The sequence below is a fragment of the Anguilla rostrata genome, chromosome 1, assembly GCF_018555375.3.
Source record: "Anguilla rostrata isolate EN2019 chromosome 1, ASM1855537v3, whole genome shotgun sequence".
Taxonomy (NCBI): domain Eukaryota; kingdom Metazoa; phylum Chordata; class Actinopteri; order Anguilliformes; family Anguillidae; genus Anguilla; species Anguilla rostrata.
Genome location: NC_057933.1, coordinates 40326999 through 40338084, shown reverse-complemented (window position 1 = coordinate 40338084; position 11086 = coordinate 40326999). Strand labels below are relative to the sequence as shown.

At 39.2% G+C, this 11086-nt stretch overlaps 1 protein-coding gene and 1 long non-coding RNA gene across 3 annotated transcripts; one reads left to right on the top strand and one right to left on the bottom strand.

Annotated features, from left to right (window-relative positions):
* The first annotated feature begins 21 nt into the window (after positions 1-21).
* Positions 22-627, top strand: LOC135255568 (uncharacterized). The gene is made up of 2 exons (XR_010330190.1): positions 22-112; positions 143-627. It is a non-coding gene; the product is annotated as an uncharacterized LOC135255568 (long non-coding RNA).
* haus2 (HAUS augmin like complex subunit 2) lies at positions 558-7391 on the bottom strand. Of its 2 annotated transcripts, none has more exons than XM_064336898.1 (7): positions 7276-7391; positions 6962-7069; positions 6745-6840; positions 6588-6657; positions 6296-6428; positions 4882-4990; positions 558-1576 (listed from the first exon to the last, which is right to left on the bottom strand). In XM_064336898.1, exons 2-7 carry the CDS (start codon positions 7046-7048, stop codon positions 1454-1456), a joined length of 618 nt encoding a protein of 205 aa, XP_064192968.1. In that variant the 5' UTR covers positions 7049-7069; positions 7276-7391; the 3' UTR covers positions 558-1453. The 2 variants fall into 2 exon arrangements, with proteins under 2 accessions (XP_064192968.1, XP_064192976.1); XM_064336906.1 differs by having other exon boundaries at positions 7257-7342.
* Positions 7392-11086: the final 3695 nt, after the last annotated feature.

Below are 11086 nucleotides of genomic sequence, written 5' to 3'. Positions count from 1 at the left end.
AAGAGAGCAAACTGGGGCTAACCAGGACAGAAAGAGAAGTGGAAGAGCCCAGGTTCACAACTGCGCAAGAGGACAAGTCACCTCACAGGTCTTCATCTGGCAGCTTCATTGAGTAGTACTCTCCAAACATCAGTTTCATCAGCAACAGTGAAAAGACAACTCTGGGATACAGGCCTTATAGGCAAAGTGAAAAAGAAAATTAGTAATGAGTAAAAATGAAATGAGTAAAAGAACAGAAAGATTGGATGGTAGATGATTGTAAAAAGAGTATTATGGACATCATCCCAGAGTTCTCTTTACTGTTGCAGATGAAACTGTTTGGCAAGCACTATTCAATGAAGCTGCCTGAGAGGGGGACCGAGGCAACAATGGTAGCACTTATAAACTAACGTATTTTGCATAGTTGTTGAGTATCATCTACTAACATAGCTAGAACGCAGAGTTGTTTCCACATATAGTTAGGTTGCAGGGGCACAGAATGTCAGAGTTGAGCAATTTCAGCATGCAAACATCCTGGCCACAAGGTGGCTTGCGCAAAGGGGTTAAGGTAAGTCACACAAGGTTTTGAACCAACTTTATTGTTTGAGAGGAAACAAAGCTGGATAAGAAATTTTTATTTATTTATTTTTTTTAAACAAAAAACAAGGGACATACAAGGTTTCTTTCATGCCACTGATGTAATATGGAACATGGCCAAGTTACAGTTGCAAATTCCAAACAAAAAAACCACGATGACACACCTCTCTAAAGAACAAAATGGACTTTTACAATAACATGTAAGTCGGAATTGTAGTTAAGGCACTCCGCTAACCTTTATGGTTTTTTAGCCACCATGCATGAACCAAGAGCTGTCAGTGGAAGATCCTCAGCCCACCCCAGTGACATGATATTGGAGAAGTCACATGACAGCGGAGAGGCTCCCACATGTATTCCTGACCAGCAAAAGGATCAGCACCACCTCAAAGGAGCGCATGCATCAACAAATTAACCTCATTAGCCTCAAGACCTAATGCACACAGCAGAATGGACGCTTTACATATTGTAATAAATAAATGTTTTGTGTTAAAAGAAATAAATTATATTTCTGGGCTAAACCCAACATATTAAAATTGTCCTTTCAGGAATAAACAAAGAAACACAGGACAGAATGATGGCATGTTGTTTGAAAGAAAAGAAAAAACTACAATACGATTATTTTAGTTCATTTCAAAATTTAATTCGAGGATAGACCCCATCTTGCACCATCTTGTTTTCAAGGGGGTCCTCAACATTAAGGAATTAAGGATTAAGGAATGGAATTCCACCTAAAAATACAAATTGTAAATAAGCAAAAATCAACTGTACTGGGTAAGCATATCACTAGATGTGCTGCTGGACCTGCACTGGCTGGTAACTGAAGAGCGAGGTCAAAGAACACATGCGCATTTTGGATCCTGGTTGGTTGGTCTTGGACTCAGGTGGAGGTCTGGTTATTAGTGGTGAACATGTGGTGCTGCAGGTCTTTCCACTGTAACACCTGTCCAGCCAGCTCCTCAACCTCAGCCACTTGAGTCAGCAGCTGGGCCACAGCATTGTCCTAAGGCAGAAAGGAGTCCCACAGATTTGATTACGTGACCAACACAAAGGAACTTTACAATGAATATAAAGGTTAGGAGCAACAGTCAATCCATCCACAGCTGAGATTACAAATTACAGCTCCACAACACAAAGGATTAACAAACTACAAAAGATGTTTCAGGTTGACTTCACGTTTAGTGGACAAAGGGGCCATATGTGAATTAATATCTGAAATTCTGAGCTCATATCAGGAAATTCTGGTTCTTTTAAAAAAACAAAAAAAAGAAGTCATATAGTAAGAGGCCCTAATCAAACCTGATATATGCAAAAAGTAAACTTAAGTCCAAAATTGCACACCTCGTTAATTTAAGCGTATTTAACAATCAAACAAAAGATTCACTCAAATATCCTAACCAAGACCAATACATAAATGATTACTAATTTATTTGGAGATTATTATTGTTCTTTGCATCATAACCTTGTGCAGTATTTTCCTATATGCACATTTATGATGATATATAATAAGTTCAGTCACGCAAAGATTCTGCAGTTTAAATGATGATCAGCAGATTTTCGTCAAATCATTTTTCTAGCCTGAATTATGCGTTGTGAATTCAAGACACTAAAGGAGAGGTTTATAGCCCACCGTTTAAGCTTTTATTGAACTTGTATTTGATATCAACAGTTAAATTTTAACTAGTTAAAATTCAAATTTTTGATAAAGAATTACAGTTCGTGAAATCTTCATTTTTTGTGCTCCAATGTCTTACAACCTGCTCAAAAAATGGTAGGCTATTATTCTTGTGACAGTGAGATTTATTGTAAAATTCTAGAAGCTGGGGAAATATTCCCACAGTAATGTTGTTTTAAAGATATATAGCCAAACTGGGAATGACATGTTTTGTCACCAGAAAGAAAAACATAACTCACTGATAGGATGCTCAGAATTAGTTATTTGTGTATGAAATTATGAATAATAAGGAAATGTGATGACACTTGTAATGAACATTCAATTCGTCAAACGTGATGAGGCTCTTCTGTGGCTTGCATCCTGGCCCTCTGAACCAAGTTTGCCATGTGCGCAATTAATTCATTGCTTGACTGATGATCAAGAAATGTAAATGGAAACTGGTGTTTTACATCCCAGGGTACACAACCAATTCAGGCTTTATGCATCAGTAAGGTTAGGCATATCTTCATAGGGAAATTTCCAACGGGGTGAAATGGGTCTCAATTCAAATGATCCACTCACTCCCTCACTCCCTCCCACTCGCTAAACGCAACTGTATATTTCTTTTTTATTGGCACCGTATGTGCGTAACATCTTCTAAAAGTGAAGTTTGCAAGTGAAGTGTATGATAGGTGGAGCCAAAACTGAATTTGGAAGCAACCACTGATAAGTGAATTTCACAGAGTTAAATGCACCAGTTTCAGTGAATTACAAATGGTAAAATGTATAAGTCTAACATATTTAATCAAGATATAGAAATCAAGTTGACATTTGTCATCAAAATAAAAGCCCATGACTATCAAGAAGCTATGTTTAACATTCTAAAACTCACCATCTCTTGAAAAAGAAATTCTGTCATTGAACATTAAATATCTCAGGTTTTTTCAAGACGTGTTGTTTGCTTGTTTTTTTGAATAGGGAATCTTGTGTTTTATCTGGGTATTTTGCAAAGTGGCTCTGCCAAGTGGCCATTTGCTGCCGCTATGGTGTCTATATTAACACTGATCTGATCATTTTAAACCCATTTCACCCATTTCTACATCCAAAATATGAAGTGGAGATGAACACATTTTCTGAGGTGACCTGCAGCTTTATTATTTAAATAATACATGTTTTTCTCATTTCAACACGCAAACCTGCAGGGAGTAAAAAGAATGCGCTCTCATCAAATATGAACAAAATACAGGCTTCACAAGCCCTTAAATTTCATAGTCTTTAATAATTTAAGTCAAATTTGTCACTAATGTTACCATAACAGCAGAAAGAGCACTGGGCATCAACACTGTTGACAACGGCTGTCAAATGTCTGATTACAACACCTGACGACAAACATCTTGATCCCAGCGCTTTCCACACCCTTTATAGGCCTACATTGTTGCACTTTGTTTCTTCCAGAATTTGGCTATTGTTAAAATGCATATGCCTATACAAATAACACCATAGGCTATGTTAAGGTTGACAGTTACCATCCAAAAGTGCCAACAAAAAAAAAAATCACAGAAAGCACTAAAAGCAGGAATGGTAAAATGGGGAAAGTCACAGAATCTGTGGCACCTGTCACTTCTGTGACAAACACCCAGCATTACCAGTATATCCCAATCACATGAAATCCCCCATTACGTAAAATTATTTTTCTTATCAGGGGATTATTTGGCCTTTTTTGTAATATTGGGGGGTTGAACCCCCCCATCAATTACACCCTTGCTACCGTAAATAAAAACACACCACTACTTGAATCAGTGCAGATCACGAGATTAAAACTTTTAAAAATAAATCAAAAAAAGGCTTTGCTATATTTTTTCCAGACCAGTTGTATGCTTCTTCATTAACAGCACATTAACACATGCCCCAATCATCAAAGAAGTGTCAAGTTATAGTCACAAAAGACTTAACACTGTTGGACTTGGAGAGAGAGGCTGTGGTTTTTTGCGCAAGAGTAGGCTACATTGCACAGGAGTATATTCGGGCTTAACAAATGCCAGTAGGTCCCCGAAACCCATCACCCTCTACCATGCTTACTGGGAGCATGTCTTTTGTTACCATTTTACAATTAACTCTGTTGTGGTTTCAGCCAGTGAGCGGTCACACTGACGCTGCCTCACTGCGAAATTGGATGCTTCTTTACTATGGCCCCAGGGCCTCAACTGTTTGGTTCTTAGGTCGGGTAACATCATAGATGTCGACGTATGGTATGCAAATTTGGCTACATATATTTTTCCCAGAACAGTGTTTTCATTCAGCCTTTCAAAATCATTCCACACAACACTTTTGTAAGCTGAACAGCTTTTCAACAGATCAGTAAAGTGACTGACAAGTCCTGCCCACTCCCTCTATTACCCATTTAGAGCAGTAGCCTAGGTAACATAGGTGATCTTTTATTTTGAACAATTTGAAAATTTTTAAAAAATAGGGGGGGCTATTTAATTTAACTGTTGACATGCGAGTTTGCGGCTGTAAATCAACAAATCGACAAATTGCTCACATCCCATTAAGTTCTTTGCTATTTAAATACCACTGTACTCCCACACTCAAGAAACCAACAGTGGAAAAACCATCTGCAGACACTTCACTTAGGCAGCGTTTCTGGGACCTACCAGGCTGGTCATGGTCGGGCCAAGGGAAGGGAAGGAGCGAGTAATCTTCACCTTGCTCTCCATGTTCTCAATCAGGTCCATCACCATACCTATGAGCTCCACCACATACCTACATTACATGAGTGCATTAAAGCAGACATTTCATTAAACACATAACACATATGGTCAACTCTTAATATTAAGCCTGAATGACATACAAGTTTACTGTTGTCAGTTAAGATCATATTCCATTTACTTCAAAGGGTAGAGCTCTGCTATCCACAGTAAAGAGTTTTAACATCGAAATCCAGACACTTTTGTATTAATAATGTGCCAAAACACATTCATATTGTACATTTTCCTATCCACCTTGAATTTATCATGATATAGGAACCACGCATTTTGCTGACTGGCACAACAGCTTTCTTGCCACCTCTGAACAAATGACTCTTTCAACTAGACGTAAAGAACCTGTACAGTGAATGCCAGTTTTACAGTTCTCTGTGCTGGACATAGCTGTATGCTACTCTCCGGAAGAACATTAACAACCATTTCCCAGGGATGCACAATCATACTGGCCATGCGTCGATTGATCATTGCTTAAAACAAACTTATGGGCATCGGACCGATGCAAATATAATGGCTCATCTCATGATGAAACATAACGAAGACATGCTCGAAAAGCAGTCTTAAAAAGTAGCCATCTGAACCTCTTATTTATAACAGCCAGACTTACAACAAAACCTACACGCACTCAGTAGCTCTCTATTTATAACCACAGGGCCTGAGGCTTGTAAGGAAGATTAAATATTTTGTGATAATTAAAAATTTGTTCCATTTTTCATTCATAAGTTGCCATCTGTGCTCTTCTACTCTTTCCATGAATTTGGAAATGTGGCTACAGTTGGCATTTGTGCTATAATGCAAAAAACTGGCATTGGCACTAATATGATGAAACATGCTTGTTACTGAAACTTGCCCCAGAATTTGCACATCCAGCATCCCAACCACTTCCCTCTGCTCAACTGTCAGCTACACATCATACAGTAACGAGCGGTTTAAAAGCCCTGAAAGCTATCAGCAGTAATACCTCCTGCCCCAATTTGCCCCCCCCCCGCCCCAATTTGCCCCACCCCCACCCCACATATTCCAAGCACAGCAGACACTGAGACATTTAGACTGTGGTTACATTAGCTATTGTACCTAATTTTATATTCAAAAACACCAACCATCTTAAAATACTGTACATTTACAAAACAAATGGCCTGGGTTAAAAATGAAATGGTTTCATCGCCTGTTTCTCTGCATGGTTCAATACAGTTACTGTACAAAAGGCTGCAACTGTTTTAAATTGCCTAGCTCAGTTCTAAATTGTCATGCTGTATACAGCTGTATTGTCCTGTGCATGGCCAACCTGGCCTGTTCTTGCTCTTACCTGTGCAGATTGGCCTCTATGGGCAGGTTCTGCAGGCACAGAGGCTTCATCAGTCTCTGACGTAGACTTGCCTGCTCCCTGAGCACCTCCTGCAGATGTGAAGTAAACTGCTGCAGGGCAGCAAATCTCTGGCCTACATACACACAATGAGAACACTGGGTCAGGGTGCCGTGTCTAAAACATTCACGTAAACTTTACATGAGAATTTGACCTATTTTTGTGCAGAGACTGTTTGTGATTAATCTTATTGTCCAAGGCATGAATGTGTAAGAGTGCCCTTGTATTAATTTACTCAGGAAGAAACTGTGGGTTACGTCTGCGCTCTCTTTCTCAAGCTTCAACAGCTCCATCTCCAGGTTTTTCTAAAACACAAAAAATACATAAATATGGATTTTTAAAGCTGAAAGATAAGCACAAACATATGAAGATGTCTTTGCATGGGCTGTTACCACGTCAAACTGCCTTTTCAAGTCTGCAACTTGTTCAGCTACAATGAGACGTGGAGAGAAGACGTTGGTGTCTCTTGGGACCGCGTCAAGATCCCGCTGAACGAAGAAATACGTGGGTGAAATTAAAATAGGTTCCCTGCAATGCTCTAAAATCAATAAATATGCCAACATCGATCTTAAGAAAGGAAAATCAGTATGTATCATCCTCTCGACCTACCTGAGCCAAAACACCTGATGCAACACATCTCGCAAGGACCTGAGCAGCGGGAGTCACGGAATATGGCACAGGGTCCCAAGGATTCATTTCGACACCAACACCTTGGATCTATATGCAACAATGCGCATATCAAGTCAGCTTGCTGGTTAATGCTAATTAGTTGTCGTCGTACACAAAAACGTTAAACGAATAGTAGCTAGCTTGACGTATGTGATTCAATTTAGTCAGATCGCCTATATCTATTTAGAAAACGACTATTCCTGAAGCTTAACGTTTGTTCGTTTGGCTAACATACCTAGCTAGCTAGCTGTTACCTGCTAAACATTATTGTCCCGCTTTTCCCACTGCAAACATTCAATTCAAAGACAGCCCGCCTGAAGAGCTCCGCGAAGCTGGCAACAATTGGAGACTTCCGGTTAGAGGATTTCAAACTAAAAGCTCAATAAATGCAATGATTTTTAAGTGCGATTTTGTCGTTTTTCTTCTTGTAACTAATACAGTTGGATATAATTACGCTTTATATACTTATATTTAAACCCATACCTTTAACATTACAGAGTCCTTTCTGGAAAATCACGTTCCCAGCAATTGCTGCTGGTGTTTTAGTGTAGCCCGGCCATGCATTACTATACACTGTCAGTTCAGTACTGGCTCATTGTTTACCAGATTATTGCCAAAACTAAAAATTGTTACCAAATGAAAGGGGTATACATTTACTCTACAAACCTATATCTTCAAGATTATGCAATAATTTCTTTGAAATCACGTTCCCAGCAATTGTTGCTGGTGTTTTAGTATAGCCCGGCCGTGCATTGCTATACACTGTCAGTTCAGTGCTGGCTCATTATTTACCAGATTACTGCCAAAACTAAAAATTGTTACCAAATGAAAGGGTATACATTTGCTCTACAGACCCATACCTATAACATTATGTAGTCATTTCTGTGAAATCATGTTCCCAGCAATTGTTGCTGGTGTTTTAGTGTAGCCTGGCCATGCATTTCTATACACTCTCAGTTAAGTAAGCTTTCTGTGGGGATGACTAAAACGCCAGCAACAATTGTTATGAACATGAACTGACAGTGTATGGCAATGCATGGCCGGGCTACACTAAAACACTTTGCAACAATTGCTGGGAACGTGTTTGCACAGAAATGATTGCATAATTTAAAAAACATACATACAAAGTAATATTCCAGGCTTAATTTAAACCAGCCATACAGCAAGCTAGTAATTTAAACCAGACAAATAGCAAGGAAGTAGCTAGTAATTCAAAACAGCCAAATAGCAAGATAGCTAGTAGCTAGCGATTGTGTACAAATTGTATCTGAAATGTTTTTAAATAAAGGGATGCCTCTATCAAAGCTCAGAAACCGTAGTTACTGTAATGTTATTCTTCAGGACTAATTAACGCTATTAACGTTAATTCTGTGCTTGTATTTTGATAGAAACTCACCGGAAGTTTTGACCGGAATTTTGTATACAGGAAGTCTAATTTTTGCTAGCTTCACGGAGCTCGCCTGAAGATAGACACTTTCGGTTGCCGTGTTCTTCTTCAGTGTCATGTCGGGTGACTTATAGCTTTGTGGTGAGTTACCGCCACCTTCTGAACTGGAGTGTGGGTCTGGATCAGAGACTGTAAAAAATAGGTCTGGATATTTGTTTCCTTCTACATACAATAATTGAAAGTATTGTGTTCAAATTCGATCAATAAAACCTGTATTCTTTCGGAAGTCAAATAGGTGCTTTCTCGATTCAAGTACATAGCGTGTCAACAGCATTTTTTCTGACGGTCTTAAAGTCAGTTGCTCTCTATCTTAATTATATTTGGACAATTAACCCAAACTTACTAAATGGTTTCTTGGATTTTACCAAGGTCACATCTCCCATTGTTGTGTGATTATTCATTAAACAGTGTGGTATTTAGCCCCATGTGCCCAAATCTCATTCTAGAAACAGTTCACTTCCTCCCTTCTCAACAACCATGGAGGCAGTACAGGAAATGCTACTGTTGGATGTATAGGCATTTTTCAAATACCAATCCTAATTGCCTTTTCCTCAATAAACCAGCCAAAGCTTTGAGTCTTTCTTTTTTCCTTTTCCCAACAGGGATCTCTAATACTCTTCAGGTCAGATGGATTTCCACCTGCCCTCACACATTTACCCAATAAGTTAAAGAAAGCTCAAATCTTCTCAATTCTAGTGGGGTCTCTCCCATCTCCACCTGTATTGCTGCCATTGGCGTTGTTTTCATTGCCTCTCAGATTAATCTAAATGTCTGACTTTGAATTATGTCCATCACTGATCTTATTAACCCTATGCATACAGTATGGTCCTCATTGATAACTTATCTATCTCCTATGAGACATCTCATAACATTTAGCACTTTCTTGTATTTATCTATTATATTCTTTATATGTGTTGCCCATGTGAGTTTTTTATCAAACAGATTTTATAGTCCTAAAATCTTAAACTATCCACACATTCTAGCTCTCTGTCATATAGCCTTAAATATAGTTGTTAGCCAATCTTTTTTCTGTTGAAAAAGAGTGTTTTGGTTTTCAGTACTGAAAACCTAAAGCCCCATTTCAGCAGTCATTCCTCTACTTTTCCTATTGCCTCTTGCATTTTCCTTACAATAAACTCTACATTTCTCCCTCTCTTCCACATTGCCACATCTGAAAACAAAGAGAACGCTAATAGAACTATCTACAGTACATTAGAGAAGACATCATTAGCATTAAGAAAAATAACACAGGACTGATAATGATTCCCTGAGGGTTTCCAGTCTCCACCATATACCTCATTGACAAATCCCTACCTCTCTCACTGAAATGCACCTTTCTGATAGAAATGTTTTTATCTATCCAAGTGCTCATCCTCATTCCATTCTGGTGTAATTTCATAATCCAGCCTTCCTTCCATATCATATCGTAGGCTTTCTCTATGTCAAAAAAGACTACTATCATACTTTCCCTATTTATCGGAGCCCTTCTCACCTCGTGTTCTAAGCATAAAGTTGGATCAAATGGTAACTCTTCCCCTTCTAAACCCACTCTGTCATCCTGCAATACCACCACCTGTTTCAGTGTAATAAATCAATCTTTCATTTATCACTCTCTCCACAGTCTTACATAAATATGAGGTTAATTCTATTGGTCTGTAGTTTGCTGGATTACTGGGGTTTTTCTCTGGTGTACTAATTGGGAAAACCACTGCTTCCTTCATATCTTTCATATCCTTTAACTATAAAGTCCAAATTTGTTTTCAAATCCTCACTGCTGCTTTCACAGTAATGTTAATCTTTTTTTTTGTTTTGGCCTGTTCAGAACAATTAATACCATATGCCATAAGCAAAACCAGTCTATCAGAACTCAACACTAACTATAGTTTATTTAACTGACATCTCCTGGGATCTGCATTTAAGTGAATTCCTTGTGTCCCTAGCCCTTCTCTCACTGTCCACCATCTTAACTGCCTCTGCATATTGGTATGGCAGGTATGCCATCACACCAAGTTATGCCTTAGTGGGGCGGCATGCCCCATACCTATACAGCACTGAGAGTTTGGCACTTTTCAGGGATTCCTACAGAAATAACCACAATGACCACAGACTCTCAGCCCTTAAAAACATAAATTTCTGACAGAATTCACAAACAACTTCACACGTCCACACAGCAGTCATATGTCTTTTACTGAGGAGTGGCTTCCGTCTGGCCACTCTACCATAAAGGCCTGATTGGTGGAGTGCTGCAGAGATGATTGTCCTTCTGGAACTGTCAGGGTTCTGTTGTCTTCTGTTGTCTTTCCCCTTGTTGTTCTCTGTTGGGCCGCCAGATGGCGGTACCTCGGTTTGTGTTCAGTTAATTGTTTTATTGTTTTCTATTATCCAATTATTAGTTGCGTTCTGTCTCGTGTTCCCCTCCCTCTCTGTGGCTTGATTGTTCATCGTGCCCTCCTGTGTCTCGTCTGCGTCTTTCTATTTAAGTCTCCCTCTCCCCGACTCAGGTGCTGGAATCTTTTGCTTTGCCTTGCTTTGTCTGGTTTGTACCTGGTTTGCTACCTGCTTGTTTGTTCCTGCCCGGTTTTTCCCGTTTACCTGTTGTTTGCCTGCCTGTGCCCTGC

Coding starts and splice junctions, on each gene's coding strand:
- haus2 (XM_064336898.1), bottom strand. CDS start 7,048: ATGAATCCTTGGGACCCTGTGCCATATTCCGTGACTCCCGCTGCTCAG. Junction 6,658..6,744: donor TGAAAAGGCAGTTTGACGTG/GTAACAGCCCAT, acceptor TTTGTGTTTTAG/AAAAACCTGGAGATGGAGCT. Junction 6,429..6,587: donor AACCCACAGTTTCTTCCTGA/GTAAATTAATAC, acceptor GTGTGTATGTAG/GCCAGAGATTTGCTGCCCTG.